Source organism: Chenopodium quinoa, unplaced genomic scaffold (assembly GCF_001683475.1).
Source record: "Chenopodium quinoa cultivar QQ74 unplaced genomic scaffold, ASM168347v1, whole genome shotgun sequence".
Taxonomy (NCBI): domain Eukaryota; kingdom Viridiplantae; phylum Streptophyta; class Magnoliopsida; order Caryophyllales; family Amaranthaceae; genus Chenopodium; species Chenopodium quinoa.
Genome location: NW_018743955.1, coordinates 6,677,231 through 6,697,561, shown reverse-complemented (window position 1 = coordinate 6,697,561; position 20,331 = coordinate 6,677,231). Strand labels below are relative to the sequence as shown.

Sequence of the window (20,331 nt, the reverse complement as noted above, 5' to 3'; positions counted from 1 at the left end):
ATATAAGTCATATTTTACTTATTTTGACATACATGAATTCAACATTATTATATTTTATGTTAATCTTGGTTCATGATGCTAGTTTGGTATCATATTGCTATCCTACGAATTTCTCAATGTTTGTAATGACTAACCTCTATGTCTAGTGTTTTTGAGATAAAATAAATTGACAGGATCAAAGATCATAAGGACCAAATTCTGATGACTTTAAGTTAATCATCACCAAGATAGAAATGATACCAAACACACTCAATGATCATGCCAAAAACGATAAGTTACACAACATCATGCGTAGTGCATGAGAGGTAAACTCCTAAATATCAAAGTAAATTTTTCTAATATTGTTATGTTTTTGCAATGTGTGTAGGACCACACGTGCGACACATGTCATAGGGTTGGTGGTAACAAAAGTATATAATAGCAACATGGTGATTTGACATCAAAGTCGTAGAGACGGAAACTTCGACCACAACTAAGATGTCTGCATATGCTATGTCCATTATCTATTAACGTCTGCATTATTGTGAGTTTGACATAGGATTATCCTAAAGGCATCCAGAACAAACCTAATGGAGATAAGTACAAGAAACTTAAACCACATGTTGCAACAACAATAGTTGGGGGCTAGTACCCTTACACTTGAACTTGATACCATGATTATTCTGACGCGCGATAGTAAGTCAAGACGCGTCATCAGATCCGACGCGCGACAGTGAGGTGAGACGCGTCATCAGATCCGACTCAAGTCGAGACGCGTCATCAGATCTCGACGCGCGTTAGTAAGTTGAGATGCATCATCATATCCCGACGCGCGACAGTGAGTTGAGACGCGATGTCAAGCTAAGACACGACAGTAACTCGAGTAGCGTCATCAGATTCCGACGTCGATGAACAGTCGAGTGACGAAAGTAACACGAGTGCAAGTTACCTCTTCAATCGAAGATCTAATGTCATATGAATGTTATTCGTGACTTGCATGTTCAATACAACTCACAGGGAATACCTATCCAATCACTTTGCTTTATTTTCATATAATTATTTTGCATGTAACCCATGTCGCTTGTGTTCTAATGAATTCATATGTTTCTTTGTCATTTCATGTGTTGTTGCATATGCGCTCCAAAGCACTTCCGTTGACAATACGAGGATGATCACCGTCTCGACATCATGACGCACGAATCCAACATCGAGATCTAGTGACAATCGCTCGATGACACCCGATTGACAACGAAGACACTTGACTTCAAAAGTTAGACACAAGACACCGTAACAATATTAAATGGTATGAGTTTCATAACTTAGTTGATGCATTTCATGTACTATCGATATCATGATAACAACCTAAGTATATAGCATGTAATTCTTGTCGATTAGTTATGCATATGACTCATGTCTTAGATAGCTAAAGCAAAAGTTTAATTCAAAAGTCATGATGTTATCTCTTAAGTTATAATCTATGTCTCATCATTGTTATATTTTCTAAAATTCATGACGCATGTATACACATACAAACTACTTACGCATGACAATGATTGATACGATTCAAATAGTGCATACATTTAGACATTCGCATGCATAAGACCATAAGTTAGAAATCATAAAGCATACGACGCTTGTACCACGTCTTAATAAAGTAATTACACTAATATGTGATATTTACTTAATTCATATCCTTCTTGAATGATCTTAGCATTGAAACACTATGCTTTGACATCTTATTAGCCTTGTTGCCAAATGTTTTCTCTTTACTATTCAATTGGCCTTGTCGCTAGAATTTTGTCTCTCAACACCATGTGGTCATGTCACCAGAAAATCTACATTTCAATAGCTTAAGTGGCCTTGACGCCAGATTCACAAATGGCCTCAGATGCCAGTGGCCTTGACGCCAGATTCACAAATGGCCTCAGACGCCCTTGACGCCAGATTCATAAATGGCCTCAGACGCCAGTGGCCTTGATGCTAGTTTATCATTAAGAGGCCTAGTCGCCCGACATCTTTCGATGACACTTGACATGGCCTAGTCGCCAGTATGGCTTTATCGCCAGATACCATTTCTTATATGGCCATGTCGCCCGATATCACTTTACAATGTCTTATGTGCTTATCTTGTCAAACATTATTTGACAACAGCATAAATGGTCTGGACACCTGACTATATCGTATGTTTATATTTTTACATGGCTATGTCGCTAGTAACAATCAATGATTATTAAACTAATTTTACTTTGAGTGGCTTCATCGCCAACAAGTGTTGCAAACAGGTTATTTCGACATCAAGTCAGGTTGTCTCAAGGAAAGACGAGATCACAAGTCTCTCAATACCAACACACGTGTGTAAAGACAAAAGTATGATAAGTTACAAACCAGTGTTGCCATTGAACAACGCTAGGACCAATATGAATGTAACATCAGGTGCAAAGTTTATTTTCTTAGTTTATGGCGTGCTTCAACTAAGAAAATGAGGGCTATTGTTATGGGCGAAATTCTCACGACACAAAGTAAAGTCCTTAGTGTTGTCCTATGACCAAGACGACCGTAGGTTAGACGAGTCTTGGTGTTCAAGGTTGAATAAGATGGGGAATGCCAAGGAAACTAATGTTCATTTCCAAGCAATAGCAAATGTCAATAACGCACCTTAGTGACGACGCACCTTAGTGACGAACGTCAATACTTGACGGCCGACAAACTACATCGAAGTCTAACGGCCTTCAGTGACCTCCGTCGACCTCCAGTGACCTCTGACGTCCTTCAGTCATACGACGTCTGAAGATGACACTGACGCTACGCCCGTCCAACCATAACGCGTCTCGCAGTGCGACGCCATAAAGCTGCGGAACAATTCGATGTTGTTACTAGTGGATCCTATAATCAAGGAGAGAATTTCTGGCAGCCTTTAACCACTCAATGAAGTTGTTACAATGGATATGGGGCCTAAAAAAGTCCACATTCTTCAAGGGACCAAGTCTTGAAGTCAACAAACAACCTCCTAAAATCAAGGAAGTCATCCTTATCTTCCTCAACCGATTTTCTACCACTTAATGGCCTATAAAAGGAGAGCAACGACCATCCATTAAGGAAGATCATACATATCATATTCCAAGCATAAAACACCACATAAGTATACACTACAAGATACATCATCAAAAGATACATCATGAGTCTCCGTTCGACGATCTAAACGACGACAAGTCTCATCCGATTGTTCTATGAGCTACAACGATTGATTCAACGTTTATATATCTTCTCAATAGCTCTAATGTATACTTAACTCTTGTTCTTATTTATTTCTTTACCATCTATGGCCTTAGACGCCCGAGTTATCGTTGTATTTGTACCAATAATGGCTATAACGCCCGTATCATAGTGAATTGGTGGACAAGTAGCCACCCGCGGTTTTTACCCACCTTCATTAGGGTTTCCGCGTCACCATATCGTGTCTTTCTTCTTTCTATTTCCATTGTTTACATTTCGCAACCCCCCTTTTTATCTAGTTATCGGTATCCCAACCAAAGGTCGTTCCTCGACGATTTTTGGCATTAACAACTACTATTCTACTAAGGATTGTGTTTAAAAGAGGCCAACGTTGGTGCGTATGCGGATCAAATTACAGGTCACAATTATTGACAAATCAATTTTACAAGTGTTACATAAATATATAGGATGATGAAAAAGAACATGCTCATATCTAGTTATTGGTTTGTAATGTTTTGAAATTGGTGGTTACACTTGCCCCCCCCCCCCCTTTTTTTGAGGGATAACAAATGCTTTCTTTATATCTTCATTTTTTTTAATCATTTCCTTTTGATAAACAGTGAATCTTAACAATTTAATTGAAATAGAAATTTAAAAAATAAGGTTTAAATGAACAAATGATATGGGGTATTTTTATAAGGTGCTAGGTTTGTCAATCAATGTAAAAGTGTGAGCGTTATTCGGTTATTTGCGGGTGTCATTCAGTGTTTATCTAGCTTAGGTCCTGTGTCATGCACGATAAGTCTGATTTTTTTTTTAAAATATATATATATAATTAAAATAATTGTATTTAACAAATAAAAGTGTTGCTTTAGAGTAATAATTTTTTTAATATAAATAAATTTTATTAAAACTTCTTATTCTGGAAAAATCTAATATTAACATTTTAGGTAAATGTTTATGGAAGAATAATAAACACCAAATAAAATCTATATTTGTGATAAGATAATATAAAAGATTTGGATTGATATTATTATAATTGTAAGAAAAGATGGGTTTTGGAGGGAAAAAATAGCACCCGAATGTGACATGTGTCATTCCCGGTGTCTGTTTTAATATTTAGTTATTGATTTATGATGATTATCTTAATCAATAAAGATTATTTTCTTGTGCACCAAAAAAAAATAAAGATTATTTTCTTGTTTTGAAGGGACCTTATTTATGCGGCATATTTACAATTTTTTTTTCTTTTAAATGAAAATAAAATGGGAAGAAAAAGTAGATGAATGACAAAGTTACCTCCAATTTATTGGATAAATGACCCTAATATCCACTGTTTACAATTTTTTGCAAATCAAACTTGTAACAAGACTATTTTCTCATTCTTGTATAAATTTTGAACTCTTTCAAAAGTAATTTTGGGACTACAAAAAATCAAATCATCCATCTTTCAAATGAGAAACAATAAAACAAGCCCTAATCCCACCAAGTTATCTTTGAATTATATTCGTCTATTCTACACACTTGTGACATGTCCATATATAGAACGATGTGACATATGAGTATGACTTTGGTGGATAATGAGTGAATGTAAATTTTAAAAGTCATACTTACCACAAGTAATCTATATACAATAACTAGTTAATTAATTGTACTTCGCGTATCATACCTGCCTATATCCAACCATCTCACCCTTGCTCCCACATTTTTTAACATTATTTACCTGATATTTCTAATATTCGATAATCGCGTAAACGAGCCATGTCATGAAACCCTAATTAAGAATAAAATTCCAAATAGTTTTCGATTTATAGCAATTTGTGGACCATTTAGTGTCCATGTCGACAAACAAAAAAATGAGAAAACTTCCCGGGGTTTTATCTCATCTCCAAACTAACATGCAGACCGTTTTATCCACTCCATTTTTCTCTCTCCTCTGCTCATTTCTTCCTAAACCCTCTTTAGAATTCCTAATCAATTTCCTAATTTTTCAATCAATTTATATAGTCTTCGATTGTCGGCATTTTAGGGTTTTTACGCATTTGCTCAAGAATGTGATATATTCTGCACCTTTTGAGCTTGAATATCTCAAATTGAGTTCAAAAAAGTATTTTATTTGTTGGGGAATCTTTGGCTGACAATGTTGGGTTGTGGTTATGAGCTCTTCCGTAGTGTTAATTGACAATTTCATGGTTTTTAACCCTACTTTATGCAGTTCAATTCACAGGAAAAGTAGCAATTTTTTGCCCAATTTTAGGGTTAGGGGAGAATTTGGGGGGAGGAATCAGAGGGTTTTAGGGTTAGTGGTTCCGAATGCGAAGAAGAAAAAGGGTCTTAATTCGAGGAAGAAGAGCTGGTGGCAGAGGTTTTTCTTTGAGGAAGATGGGAATTGGCTTGGTTTAAGAGAGGAGGATTTGGAGGAATTTGAGGAGGAGAGTAAAATTGAAGTTGAGGGTTCTGATAAGGTAGAGGGGGATTCAGAGAAGGAGAAATTTGAGGCCTGGAAGAACCGGGCCGAGGCGCTTATTGAGTTGAGAGAGGCTCAGGAGGGAATTAGGAATGAGGAGAATAGGAATTGGGAGGATTGGCTTGTATTTGATGAGGGAAATGGTGCTGTTAGAAGAGATTGGGATTATATTGATGATTATGATGTGAATGAATTGAAGGAAGATGATATTGATGGTGACCCTGATGAGACAATGCCTGAGAGGGGGTTAGTGAAGACTCTTGAGAATTTTATTCTTGGGAAAGAGGATGATGATTTGTTGTATGAAGATCGTGTTTTTCAATTCGCTTCGAGGAATTCGGTAGTCTTTCTTTTGTTGCCTGCCTTTGTGTGTTTCTGGTTTCTGTTGTTTTGTTTTACTTGTGTGATTGTGTATGTTGTTAGGATGATCTAAGTTCTTCTGTATGAATGTATGTAACAATTGCTAGATAAGTGCATGAATTTTGTCTTATAAACTCTGTGTTCCTGTCTTGCAGGCTAAATTTTTGGCTATTTTGATAATTGTACCATGGGCAATGGATTTTCTTGTGCATGACTACGTTCTTATGCCTTTCTTAGACAGGTAAATGTTTGTCTACTCTGTTATTAGCTTGGCGTATTGTGATTACAACTCAAATAATTGCTTTTTGTGTGTTGTTCATCATTTAAAAAAATCGGCATGGCTGCATTACCTTGTCAAACTTGAAATGGTTAGAGAGTGTTCCTTATTGATGGATGAAGTTGTAAACTTGGGATGTTTTGAGCAATTTGGAAAGAAGAATACTTAATTACGAATATATAATTTGTAGCTCATTAATGAATTAGGCTATCCTCGGCAAGGTATCTCTAGTGCTAACTGGAAGAAGAGCTTGCATCTGCCTTATTATTATTATTTTTTTCTTCACATATTCGTGAATGCCCTCGTTTGAAATAAATTTTCTAATATATACACACTAAACGGTACAACTAAAGGATATGTATCGTTTAATGATATCCAATGATAATTTAAAGCACATAAGTGGTTAAAGCTCCTTAACTGTGATCACCAAAATATAAGAGGTGCAATTTATAAAAGAATGACTCGTTCTACATTATTTTCGATCATCATTAATATGGAAATATTCATTGTTTCACTATGGTATGTATTGCTGCACAGATATGTCAAGACTGTACCACTTGCTGCAGAGTTGCTTGATGTGCGTAGATCTCAAAAGCTTGAAATGGTCAAGGAATTAAATTCCGAGAAAGCAAGGCTTCGATTTGAAGTGGAGATTGGTAAAGCACCTCCACTTTCTGAGGAGGAGACATGGTGGGAATTGCGGCATAAAGCGTAAGATCTATTGAATTGCATTTTATAAAGTCTATTTCAGGGAACTTTTTAGCGTGGCATTTTCTGGCTATAAGTTTGAAATTCAAACATGACCCTCTAATTGTTTTTAGATTTGAGCTTTCCGTGGCCTGAGGCTGCCTGACCCATTTGTAATGTCACTTGCCAGTCTAATCGGGATTAGCCTTGTAAGTACATGTATTCCCTTTATTCACTTGAGAGATATACCATTAAAAATAACCTCAAGTGCTGTTCTTTTCAAGATGGAAGAACCTTTTTGCCCTTACAATGAGAGTTCATGGCGTCATGGCATGATAACAATGTGTATAAACTATACTTCATAACTTGAAATTTCGGGTTTTATCTGTTACGTGTACTAAATTGTTAATATACTTATCATCAGAGTGTAGATTTGGACATAAAGGAATTAATAAAGGTTTTTTTTTTTTTTTTTTTTTTTTTTTTGCTGTGATTGCTCCGTATGATTTCATACATTGCTTACAATTCTCTAGTTAGGAAGTTAACCTAGTTTGCTGATGTGAGAAAAGGCTCTCTCTATAAGACTGTATTTCTTGGCTGGAAAGCATAATTGCTTTAATTTAGCAATTGAAATAGCAATCCTTTCTGCTAGCCCTTAAATACACAAAAATGTTTTCTATCTTGTGTTAAAATTTGTTCGAATTGGTTATCCTGACAGGCTAGAGTTGCGAGATGAATGGAGGTTGAATAATCGGAATGCGTTTGCCAACATATGGTCCGACATGGTATTTGGAGTTTCAGTGTTTCTCTTGTTATACTTCAACCAGAGCAAAGTAAGATGTCTTTGCTCTACTTCTACATTTAAATCTGTGTATGATTCCAGCTCAGTCCATGATCAATGAGTGTCTCATACAGAATAATTGGTCTCATACAAAATACTTGGAAGCCTGACATAAAAATTTGGGAGGTCCTGTGTAGTTGTGCATCACCTTAAATAGTGCCTGCTCTGCTTTATTATCCATTTCTGAGTGATATTATTTTGCAATGACATTAAGGATTTGACTAAAATGTACTTCTGTAAGCGTCAATGAGTACATGATTTGGTATCTGATGAAATCTTGTCCTAAAATCTTTGTTTTTATCTCTTTCCAACCCCATCTTTGGGATTAAGTCTTCGATTGTTCATGAAGAAATCTTTTTTTTTTTTTTTTTTTTTTTTTGTGCTGGACAGCTACACTTTTTCAAAGAGATACTCCTCACTTTAGAAGATTATCTCGAGTTCAGTTATGAATTGTAGTAAAAAGAGGAATACTGATATTTTTGTTCATCTCTACTATTCTCTCTTTGCCCCATCCAACTAGCTTGTTTGTGGAACACGGAAACTTCCTTATTAGTGCTCTGATTAGATGTGGCTTAAGATGCATTTAGAGTATATTCAATTGAGTATTGGTTCTTTGGCTTCAGACACAAAAGAAAAAGTAAATTTTTCGTTTATAATTTATAGGAGAAGTTGATTAAAAGTTGAATTCTAGGTAACAGACATCTATTAATTTGTTGCCTTCATCATTCGCAGCCTTGTGTTGTGGTTGGAAGGTGGGTAATGAAAAAGATTTCTTATCAAAATAAAGTATGAACTCTGATATTCACATGTAAATATTGGGATACAAAAATTTAATTTCTGAAGCTTATCACTTCTACGTTGAACATTGAATATTGCAGGTGGCTTTATTGAAATTCACAGGATACAAAATCATCAACAACATTTCAGATGCTGGAAAAGCATTTCTCATAATTCTAATCACTGATATATTCCTTGGGTAATCTTAATAAGCTGACTCAATTTCTAATAATAAAATGTATATAATTAAGGAATTCTTGTAAAGAGAATTAATATTAATGTATGCTGCATTTGTTATATAGGTATCATTCTGAATCTGGTTGGCAAACCGTGTGTGAAGTCTTTGTCGAGCATTATGGACTGGAGGTTGATCAGTCTACAATCACAATATTTATATGCCTGGTACCAGTGATCATGGATGCTTGTGTGAAGCTTTGGGTATGCATACATTTTCTTATCATAGATCACACTGTCGTCGTTTTTTTTTTTTTTTGTGGTAATGCTTTCAGAACAACGAGAGAAAAATAATCCCTTTCTTGTTAGGTTCATGATCCATCAATTTTGCAGAAAGTTGTTACTGGTCTTGTAAAGTTCTAACAATTGAATTATATTCATGGCTCAGTCACCTGGATGCCTCATTTGCCTTGAGAAATCTGAAAGTTACCAGGCACTTGGGTCAAACATGTTGTCCCTATTTCCAGATTAGTCGTGAAAACTTTTTGCTTCTAATTTCTAGTCACTGTGATAATGGCATGCACCCTTTTTCTTGGTCTTGTGCTTTTGAGTGAATCTAGTGAGTGTAAATGGTCATATAATGTGGAGAATTTTTTTTTCAACCCAGTATTATCAAGGATAGATTCTCGTATTGTTTTTTCTTTGAGGAAGCTAGTTGCTTATATGACTATTTCATTGCCTTATATAGCTTGTGTGAAGCATGGTTTTTTTTTTTTTCCTTCCCCTCGTTCCTTAGATGGTGAATCTAATTAATCGATTGTTAATTTGCAGCTGTTCAAGTTCCTGCCAAGATTATCCCCAAAAGTGTTTAATATCTTCCACGAAATGAAACGTCACTGAAGAGATTTTTCTTCAAAACATACAGAATAATGTGCTATGAGCATTATCCCCTTCATATTCTTTTTCTCTTCTACGGAGGCATTTGTCAGAGGAGATCACATTCCGGAGATGAATTTTGAGTGTTGAGTTATGTATAGTATGATTCTTCAAGTGTTCAAGTCATAAATTTTACTCCATATTGTTGTAAAGTTCACAATTTGCTTTTCATTTTGTCAAGAAAACATCAATCTCAAAATTTTGGAAGAGCACGATCAATATGCTAATAAATGAAATTAGCTGGGAAATTATTTTGCATTGTTTGGTTCATTATCTTTTCACCTTGTGCCCCATGCATATGATCTCAAACCCTTCAACCTCTATAAATAACATGGAGTAGATATTTGCACAATGCTCTAACCAACTACAATTCCTTTGGAGGTTGAAGCTAATATATCATATACTCCTATATACAGAAAGTAGAAACAGAACTAGTATGACAACTATATAATGTTAATTACAAAAGGAAATTACCAATGTACCCAATCTAAAGATAATACTGTAATTGGAGAGAGATATAGTTAGAAATCCTTTTGAATTTGATTAAGCAGTTTAGTAGGTATCAAACCAAAACTAACCAATTTCAATCCATACAGCTATACAATCATCAAGGGTTTTCCTTCCACATTTTGCGTTCTAAAATTTACAAAAGCTCTGCCATGCCTCAGGCTAAGGCATTTCCTTCCTATGTGACCCATGCACTGTTCTTTCTTTCGTTCTCAATTCAGATCAATATCTACATGATGTGAAACAGCCGAAGTGAACTCAGCTGCTTGCAGCCATTGTGCATATGATGAACATGGCACATAGTAACCCCCATTGGCTAAAGAAAACAACTAGTTCAAGCTTGTGGTGAGATGTGAAGATCAATGCATCAATGGCAGACTGGCAGTCCATACACAATCACCTGCTCCTGTTTGTTGAGGCAGGAAGGGGCTGAACAGCAGCCAGAGGGTTCACTTGGTACGAAAATGCAAGCTTCCAAAAGTCCACCAAAGTCTGTTTCAGCGATAACACTCTACTAAGAACACCCCTGAGAGTAAAAAAAAACATAATTCAGAAACAAAATCACAATAATTGCATTTGCAATTACTGATTAAATTGGTGTTGTATGGAGTATAAATGTATGATACTCGTAACATTATGCCCTGGTGTCAGTAATCAGCTTAATATTCAGACCTCGTTCTTTTTCTTTTTTTGAAGGTAACATACCTTGTTTTTAACCCAAGAAAAATAAATAAATAAATTGATGAACGCTTCTTGTGGGGGCCAGAACAAACAGTATCAGAATAAAGTTGACTTACCTCTTAATGGATTCTCGTTTCTTCTGAATGAAATAGCTAATCACAAAGATCAAACAAGCCAAGAAGATCTTCCTTCTAGATGCAATAACTGAATTGCAAGACCTTTGAGTTATGTTCTGCAATGATATCCAAAAAGGATGTTTTGAATCAACACCTCCATTATGACCTTGGGTGCTCAGGACTGTCATGGTCTTATCTGATTGCTTAACTTCTTTCAAAGATAAAGCATGAGATTCAGGCTCCTCGACTGTTGATACCGATACATCACCAAGTGTTGAGCTAGATGATTTGAGATGAGACAGAGAGTGGAGTCTCCTCAAGAGATCCTATGAAAGAAAGTGATTTCAGAGAGAAGGAAATAAAAAGAGTTTAATGGTCAGTGCTTCAGTTTAACGTGTACACAAAACACTGATATGTTATGAAAGCCTGAAAGGTATAATGCAAGTGATATATACAACTCACACGGGAAAAGAGGGCCAAAGTGGCTTCTTTTTCAGGTAAATCATGGGGAAAAGACTTACAAAATGTACAGGAAATGATAATTTGTTAAAGGAGACTCCATTAACATTGACTGGCTATATCTACCCTTTTATAATACTAATGCAACCTATCTTTTTTATCCGATAGCAATAGTTTGAGAATCTGACATTGGTACCTTATCATTCCTCAGGAAATAAGCTTTTGCTAACATTATGTTCTTGAAATGATTGCTCAATGAGTCAATAGTTAATTAATACACACAAAATGGTAATAATGTAAATACCTGCCGCGCGTTCTCTGGTAGCTGAGCTTTCTCAACCCATGAGATAGCATGGTCGACATTGTTTAAAGCTACTCCTAAAAGTGTCAGTGCATAAACTTCAACAACTTTGATAAATTGGTCCCCTTCTATAGTGAAATGTCCAGCAGAGACATCCACATCAATTTTCTGCACATTCGGACTAGCAACAGCATAATACTTGTCATTGTTCAACTGCCACTTTGAAAGAAAATCCTCCAGGAAGTCACGGACTCTTGAGGGATGTCCACCTGAGACCTGCACACATGCACTGGAAAAAAAAAAAAATTGAAAGGAAGACATTAGAATCATGGCCATTTCCCCCTTTTGTCTCAATGGGAAACATCAGCAATGTAGATCATGATATCTATATATATATTAAAATCCAAGGCAAGAATTGTAATCATGCCACGTGTCATCATGAATTGATAAATGTTGTGGGGTCATGTGATTCATGTCATATTAAAACTAATCATCAATCATCAATTTTTCCTCACAAAAAATTAATGTTCATAAATTCTAATTTTTTAATCTTCATTCTTTCGTTTGCTCATTCATTTAACAGATAAAACAAACTAATATGATAATGAATTTTGTTAATGTTCAATAAAATTAAAATAAAAAAGATTTTTTTTTTAAAAAATTATAAAATCATCAATAGATTTCACTTTAATTTATTAAAGTTATTTTTTTAAAACAATTTACTATAGTTTTTTATATACAAAAAAATGACCCAGGGCATCGCCCGTGCCTCAAACTAGTTTGTAATCAAAAACAGTAGACATGAGACCTGCACACATGCACTGGAAAAAAAAAAATGAAGACATAAGAATCATGGCCATTTCCCCCTTTTGTCTCAATGGAAAACATCAGCAATATAGATCATTATATTTGCAATCAAAAACTGTAGACACTAATTCTCCAATTGCCATTCTTCAGCCAGCAGGCTTTTGGCAGAAAGGGTAAATATTCTGCTCACCACATGTCAAGAGCTCTAGCATAAACACTAGTACACATATCAAAATTTTAAGATTCCAAAACCGTAATATACATTTGCTTTTAGGGATGCGGAGAGAGAGCATCAGTAATTTAATTAAGAGCTGCAAGTTGGCAAGAACCATATGATAAATCAAATAACACGAGCCTACTCCGAATATCATGAAGTTTCACAGTGATGGTTATGGACTAGAACTGGGAAAAGTTTTTTGCAAGAAAAGAATAGATAACTCTTGAAGAAATCACATAGGAAAACAGAGGTCAGGTTGTCAGTCTCAACAGCACATTTTAAACTGACACTCGATGTAGGATACAATTACAATTCTGAGCTCCTGTAACCTTTGGTTGATATAGTTACTGCTCTAGCAAGAAAAATAGAAAATTCAGGAGAGAAGCAAAGGCTTTGGCATACAAGGAAAGTCACTGATTTTGCAGTTTCGAAAGAAAGAAAGGAGAGGGGGGGGGGGGGGGGAGGTTGACTCAATTGAGGTGTTTTCTAAGAAAGTCTTGGGAAAGTTTACAGAGCCACATCTGCTGGCGAGGTTTGCAACCTTCAGGAATAGGCGATACATTCTAGAATATGAACAGCAGGAAGTCTAATTCTTAAGAACTATAGAACGGGACAAAAGGTGTTTAGTCTAAGAAGCAAGAACGATGGAAGTATACTTCACTTGTGCTCTTTCTCTACTTCCTTAAATATCACATATTATAGTAGTCATTTCACGAGATATATATGAAAGTATGAAGGCATTCCATAAACATCCTAGAACACAACAGGCAGGACATTAGGAAATACCCGGTAAGAACAACTTGAACAGGAATTTCACAAACTGATCCAAAATAACCCTCAAGCTCCTTCAACAAATCTGATGACCTGTATGAGGGGAACAATAGTAAAATCATTCTTAGCACCAAAACAATATACATACATGAGTATCTTCCACAATACTCAAGACAATTTAAGCAACGCTTTATAATGCACATACCTTCCAGTTTCTCTCCAAGACTGGACTAGGACCATTGCAGATGATTCCATCATCTCATGCCATATAACATCATCCTCGGTGTATATGTGTCTATTATCATGTAAGCGTGTCAAAATTGAAGAGGCTGATGCTGCCGCCTTTTCAAACATTCCACTAACAAGGTAACTGCACAGCACAACAAATTCACATACTTCATATTTGATTTGGTCAAGAAAAGGGCAAAGATGAACATCATTCCTACTGCAAACAAAGTGCAAAACCAGGTGAGGCAATGCCAACTACAAGTAAAGCCAATTGTCAAGTTTAAACTAATTTACGCGCACCGGAAGATATTACCACTTTAATTACTTATCAACCAAAAACAGCCAGTATGAACAATCTTCTCAACTCTTTACTTCAGTACTTGAGAGTTACAAACTACGAAGCGCGAACTTAAGAATTATGCTGAATCAGTATCCACTATACACCCAAATTTTCAACCAAAACACCCAAATCAGTATCACTAACATCTCTATTGCTAAAATTAAAAAAGAAATTAAAAATCAAGATGAGGCCAAAGCAAGAGCATACTGATTAATCGGGAGTATAACTACTTTCCTAATTTTATATAATTTCCAATCGAAAAAGTAGTAATCTTTATTACAATAGCTTGAATTTTGGGCGTTTCAAAATCAATAAAACCCTAATTTGTGTGTCTTAACATGCTATAGAAACAACTTTACAATAGAAAACCTAAAAAAAAAAAAAAAAAAGAAAAAAAAAAGGGAAATTAAGTAGGATGAAACACCTTTCCGCAAGATCAATTTGTTGCCAAGTTACGAAATCCAATGGCATTCGAGCGGGTACTACCTCCTCTTCCATTTTACAAACAAGGGATTCAAGAAATTTGGGAAAATTTTCAAACCCAGATCAATCTCATCATCATCTGGTTATAAGTCAGTTGACATTTTATTATTTAGGTGGATTGGACTGTATAAGTCAAACAAAGATAATACGGATTACAAAGTACTCCGGATCGGACCGTAAGTATATAAAATGTTTAATTGTTGCAAATAATATAAACGGAGGTAGTACGAAGTATTTTTTTTTTTTCGTCGAACATGAAATGATAAATGGTTTAGAAGTAGATGTATCTCAAACTCAACCTTATAACTCAAAACTAAGGCCAACCAAACAAGGGCCGTTTTTCCCTTCCCTTTAGAAGAAGAAAAAAAAAAAAGTGTTGTTATGACCCTTTGATTGAAAATTAATCTCAGTCCAACGACCATTTGAAATTCACTCTCACCCTATCTACTTGGGTTTATGATCATCTACCTTTTTTTCAACGGCATTCGAAAACCGATTCTCTCTCTTCACATGTAATCGTAATTATTTGATCAACTATATATTAATATTTATTAGAGAAAAGCCCATTTATCATGTTAACAAACAAAATTTGTTTATCTAGTGGGACAGTTGTAAATAAAGCAACAAAAATGTTCAGTCAGCATGACATTTTCGTTATTACTAAAAACAAGTGTGGGACTATATTTTTAATAAAAAATTGTTTTTATTTATAGTTTTTCCTTTTAATAAACAAAATTTGTGTTATTATCAAGGTAATAAACTTGAATTTTCTCCTTAAATTAGCTACTTAGAATTATACCAAGGATTTCTATATTGCTATCATTCTACTTTTTCCTTGCAAAATTTAATTTTTTCTAGTAAATAATTGTTGGATTAACATATAATTTGTTGTATATCAAAAGGAGAAAATACAAGTGGATCTATTTGATTTACTAAGAGAGTAAAATCGACTTTTATCATAAATTATTTGGAGTATTGTTGTAAATTCCATAGGCTCTAATGATAGAAAGGGTCACCTTCACCCTTCTAACTTTTACCATGCCCTTAATTTCACCTTCTTTATAAGGTTTTCGTTTAATTTGATGACAAAGCTATCGAAAATGGTGGTGTTAATGGATGGCGGAGACGAGGAAGATGGTGTTAGTGGAAGGTTGACACGATGAAAATGGTGGAAACGATGGTGTCAGTGGGAGTTGGGTGGAGATCGGGGAAGGAAGAAGGAGAAAATTTCAATGGTGTAGGTGGAGTAATGCTACAACCCCCGTTAACTTCACTTCAATTTGACACAATCTCAGCTAATGAGTAGGATTGCTTATGAACTAGTATCCGATCACTGTTGTTTAATATTACAACAATGCCGTTAAATTAATAGTTTTGACGATAAAAAAGATTAATTAGGCTTGCTCGATTAAAGGCATGTTTCTCTTCAACTTAATTTTAGTTTAGCTCCAATCAGTTCATTTCCTAATTCCCTTAACTCATATACTTCCCCTCCGTTTTCTTTTAGATGTAACACACCCTTTAGCGCGGTAATTAAGAAAGGTGGGGTTTACATGATATAATAAACTTTAAAATAGGATGAGTGGTTGTTAGAAGTGTAATTTAGTGGGCCATGTGCTTTAAATAAGGGATATAATATAATTTTTCCCTAAAGTAACCTTCTTTTTATAGTGTGTTGTAAGTATTGTGACATTTTCTTTTTAAGGAAGTGTTGCAAGTAAAAAAAACAGAGAAAATACAATTTAGTTCACTTCAGCTCAGTAAATCAAAGAGGCCCTAAAAGCAAACACTCCCACAAGAAAAAGCAAAATATTGGAAATTCCAAAAATACCCCATGTTTACTCAAGTCAAAATACCCATTATACCCCTTAATATTTTTAAGTGTACATGTTTAATGTCGGACATAAATTAGGTACTTTTATAAAAGCAGAGTATGCTAATTTCCGATTTCTTGAGGAAAAAGAATACGCAAGAAAGCTGATTAAGAGAGAAACCAAAATCAAGAGAGAGAAAACTCCACAATCTTACTTCAATGGATCCCAAAAACACCAGCACTCTACTCGTCGACGACATTCAGCGAACTCAGTATGCCCTTTTTATCTCTCTCCTACTTCCAATTTCACTGCTTTAAGGGTTCATTTCATTCTATTTCATTTTTTTGGGTCATTTCTTAGATTCCGTCGATTAGGGTTTTGTAAAAGCTAGATTGGTTAAGATTTGTTGTGGGTATTAATTTTTGATTGTTTGGTTCTTATATAGTGTTGTTTGACATTAGACTTCAATTGATTAGTTAATTGGGAATGGAATTTGATTGAGTGATTTGTATGAAACAGGTACCCTTATGTAACTGGGACATCTGTTATCGGAATCAAATACAAGGATGGAATTCTCATTGCTGCTGATATGGGAGGTCTGATTTTGATTTTTTTCATTTTGTTTTTGCGATTCTTTAATGCTTCCAATTATATATATACTTCAGTGAGTGATTAATGTATACTTGTTTTTGGGGTTTTGGGGTTTGCGCATGATAGTGTTGTGAAAATTTTATTGTTCGGGTTTCACTGCGAGGGCTAGATGGTTTCTATGAAGCATTAGATTATTTAGATATAGACTTCAATTGGTTGGAACTTGGAAGGGGATGAAAAGGTGATTTCTTTTTGGAGGTTGTTATCTTATTGAATGATAAGGCAATTAGGGTTAAGTTTAAGTACATTCGGAACAACTCTTTTGATCCTGCAATTTGTAAGATTCATTATGTGGTTGTTATTATGGAGAATGTATCTCTTGAGTATTGAGATACAACCCCTTTTGAGATTTTACTATCTATTTGGCTTTTATCATATAGCCGATAACAACTTAAATTTGTTGGACACTCTCCGTTTGCACAACTTAAGTGGTCTGGATGTGTCATATGTTAATATTGGAGAACTTTCCTATGGATTCCTTGGTTTGTACATAGACAATATAGAGTCAACTTAAATATTATAAGTTTAGAAGCTGCTCTTTCTAGTGTTTTGGGATAATTACGTACTGAGTACAAGAAATGTGTTTTTGAGGTAATCATTTGAAGGCCTATCCACGTCTCAAAGCATAAAAGTAGTGAGGACTCAAGTAAACACTCATCTTACTATGTCCAATGATTCTTTAAAAATAAAATCAAGAAAAAAAAAAATGATTGGATATTAGTCATATTCTTGAAGTTGGGGGTTAAACTTATAATACTCACTTGGCTATGCATGCTCTAGTATTCTGTCATCTTTGGCTGATACATGAGTATAGTTTGCAATGCCTTTGTCATCAATCTGACTGTATGTATAGTCTACTATTATAGATTATGATTGTAGAGTCTTGACATACCTTCATCATTTGTTCATTATTTCCATCCCTGTAGTATCTTTCCTGTGTTTGTTTAACAAGCTCTTTCCGGAGTAACCTCAAACACAATATAAGGGGACGTGTAAAGCGGTTTATCTTTTAGCGGTTATGTAACCAAAGTATTGACATGTATGACAGGTTCCTATGGATCCACATTGCGTTACAAGAGTGTGGAGAGATTGAAAGGTATTGGGAAGCACTCTCTTCTTGGTGCCAGTGGGGAAATAAGTGACTTTCAGGAGCTTCTGCGTTACCTAGATGATCTCATGTAAGTGATAATCCTGTTGGAATTTTTTTTGTTCAATAAGTACATTTAACTTGGTGCTGAAATATGCTGTCAACAAGTAGCAAGAGCCAAAGTGACTGTAAATTGTTACTCTTGAAGCCCACAATAGTTATACAAAAAATACAATAGGTCTATAGTATAAGTAATCACTTTATGCTTCTTCCATCATTGATGTGCCTTGTTTGTTTTTGCTTTCCTGACCTGTAACTGCTTTTTTTAACCTTGATCTTTGCAGTTTGTATGACAACATGTGGGATGATGGAAACTCCCTTGGACCTAAAGAGGTGCACAACTACCTGACTCGTGTTATGTATAATAGGCGTAACAAGTTTAATCCACTTTGGAACTCTCTTGTCCTTGGTGGTGTTAAAAATGGGCAGAAGTACCTTGGAACAGTGAGTTTTCTATCTTCAGCTAAATGCACAGATGGTTGCTGTTAGAATGTTTTGTAGCTGAGCATAATTATCATTTTTTAATGAAGATTTTGAACGGTGTGATGTTTTTGATGCATGTTGTGTAGGTTAATATGATTGGTGTACACTATCAAGACAATCACGTTGCCACCGGATTTGGTAATCATCTTGCAGTGCCAATTCTGCGAGATGAATGGAAGGAGGACCTGAGTTTTGAAGATGGTGTTAGGCTACTGGAGAAGTGCATGCGCGTCCTACTATACCGTGATCGATCTGCGGTCAACAAACTTCAGGTTTGTTCATCTTTGTCATGGTTTCTTTTTGATGAGATGCCTCTCTATCCATCTACAAAAAAAAAAGTTCTTCTATTTCGTGAGCAACTGAAAAGATACACCATTTTGGTAGCTTAGGCACATCCTTCAAGTTGTTAAAGACTCATTATCTACACATGCACTCATTGATCTCTACTTATAAAATACTCCATTTGAGTTTTAGGTTGAAATACTGTTTTGATTTAGGAACATGCAGCATGCTTTGTTCAATTGTCCTGTTTTTAATGCCTCTTTCCTAAAACGCATTATGTTAGGAGATGTCTGAGCTAACTAGTCTTTATGTGCACATAGTATTGTAATATTAGAGCACAGTGCTACTGATAAGTGAGAATCTTTAAGAACCCTGAAATATTGGACTTGTGCTATAGAGCTATCTTATTATGTCTATTTAATTGGCAAAAGGACTGGGAATCATTTTACTCGTTTGAAGCGCTTGCATGTGAGGAATGTGAAAAGGTTTTCCTTGGATCTTTTCTCCCCCTCTATGGTTTTGGGTTGGGAGAAATTCAAATTTATTTGGATTATAAAAGATTTGAACTGTGCCTTTGGATTAAGCATTTTTGTCAATTATTTTAACATAAAGAATCATGATAATGCATGTTTATAAATGACACAGCTCTAAGGGAGAAATGATGCTGGAGATATATCTAAAAATCTGGTCAATGCAGTCATTTTTTTTTTATTTGTTATTATTATTTTTTTAATTACCTTTCTGCATACTCAGACGGATGTTTTCATCTTTCCCAAAATGCTATGTTTATGTCTTGGACGATTAGAAGTTCTGTTTGATAATGTAGTCCAAAATGTTTGTGATTTACTACTTTATCAAAAAACCTTTACTGTCTTTTGAGGATTTGAAGAGTATGTCTTTAACTAAATATTACTTTGAAAATATCAGATTGCAAAGATCACTGAAGAAGGCGGTGTGACAATCTCCCCACCCTACTCATTGAAGACATATTGGGAATACGCTGCATTCAAGAATCCCACTGCTGGTGCTGAGGGCTCATGGTAGATGATTTGCCCCTTGCAGTGGTTAAAAGTTGGAGTGCAATGAAATATGACTTTGAGGCTTTTGTTTGTAATTTCAGCTTCATTCACTTTCAAACTTTACTTGAGAACTAGAATGTTTTCATGGTTAGCCCCCTGTGCAAACCTAATCAAGAAATATTGTTGTTAGTTATTGCAGTAACATTATTATTTGCTCATGTGATTATGGATTTTAACCACTCTTATTTTCATCTCAATTTTCATCTTTCTCGTACAGGCCAGCTACACGATTCGTATATGCTCTTCTGTGCCAT

At 35.2% G+C, this 20,331-nt stretch overlaps 3 protein-coding genes across 3 annotated transcripts; 2 read left to right on the top strand and 1 right to left on the bottom strand.

The window, feature by feature from the left end:
• Positions 1-5,042: 5,042 nt before the first annotated feature.
• Positions 5,043-9,970, top strand: LOC110689295 (chloroplast envelope membrane protein-like). Its single transcript, XM_021866043.1, has 7 exons — positions 5,043-5,999; positions 6,175-6,260; positions 6,834-7,007; positions 7,702-7,816; positions 8,703-8,800; positions 8,904-9,039; positions 9,607-9,970. The coding sequence occupies exons 1-7, from the start codon at positions 5,349-5,351 to the stop codon at positions 9,673-9,675; spliced, it is 1,329 nt and encodes a 442-aa protein (XP_021721735.1). The 5' UTR covers positions 5,043-5,348; the 3' UTR covers positions 9,676-9,970.
• A 259-nt stretch (positions 9,971-10,229) lies between these two features.
• On the bottom strand, positions 10,230-14,777 carry LOC110689296 (protein APEM9-like). Its single transcript, XM_021866044.1, has 6 exons — positions 14,563-14,777; positions 13,776-13,940; positions 13,586-13,663; positions 11,779-12,064; positions 11,016-11,341; positions 10,230-10,744 (listed from the first exon to the last, which is right to left on the bottom strand). Exons 1-6 carry the CDS (start codon positions 14,634-14,636, stop codon positions 10,615-10,617), a joined length of 1,059 nt encoding a protein of 352 aa, XP_021721736.1. The 5' UTR covers positions 14,637-14,777; the 3' UTR covers positions 10,230-10,614.
• A 1,772-nt stretch (positions 14,778-16,549) lies between these two features.
• On the top strand, positions 16,550-20,235 carry LOC110689294 (proteasome subunit beta type-4-like). The gene is made up of 6 exons (XM_021866042.1): positions 16,550-16,706; positions 16,955-17,031; positions 18,135-18,264; positions 18,518-18,677; positions 18,803-18,988; positions 19,926-20,235. The coding sequence occupies exons 1-6, from the start codon at positions 16,654-16,656 to the stop codon at positions 20,040-20,042; spliced, it is 723 nt and encodes a 240-aa protein (XP_021721734.1). The 5' UTR covers positions 16,550-16,653; the 3' UTR covers positions 20,043-20,235.
• The last annotated feature ends 96 nt before the right edge of the window (positions 20,236-20,331 follow it).

Coding starts and splice junctions, on each gene's coding strand:
- LOC110689295 (XM_021866043.1), top strand. CDS start 5,349: ATGAGCTCTTCCGTAGTGTTAATTGACAATTTCATGGTTTTTAACCCT. Junction 7,008..7,701: donor TGGGAATTGCGGCATAAAGC/GTAAGATCTATT, acceptor TTATCCTGACAG/GCTAGAGTTGCGAGATGAAT. Junction 9,040..9,606: donor ATGCTTGTGTGAAGCTTTGG/GTATGCATACAT, acceptor GTTAATTTGCAG/CTGTTCAAGTTCCTGCCAAG.
- LOC110689296 (XM_021866044.1), bottom strand. CDS start 14,636: ATGGAAGAGGAGGTAGTACCCGCTCGAATGCCATTGGATTTCGTAACT. Junction 13,664..13,775: donor TCTTGGAGAGAAACTGGAAG/GTATGTGCATTA, acceptor CCCCTCATACAG/GTCATCAGATTTGTTGAAGG. Junction 10,745..11,015: donor AAACGAGAATCCATTAAGAG/GTAAGTCAACTT, acceptor TTTTACTCTCAG/GGGTGTTCTTAGTAGAGTGT.
- LOC110689294 (XM_021866042.1), top strand. CDS start 16,654: ATGGATCCCAAAAACACCAGCACTCTACTCGTCGACGACATTCAGCGA. Junction 17,032..18,134: donor CATTGCTGCTGATATGGGAG/GTCTGATTTTGA, acceptor CATGTATGACAG/GTTCCTATGGATCCACATTG. Junction 18,265..18,517: donor CGTTACCTAGATGATCTCAT/GTAAGTGATAAT, acceptor TGATCTTTGCAG/TTTGTATGACAACATGTGGG.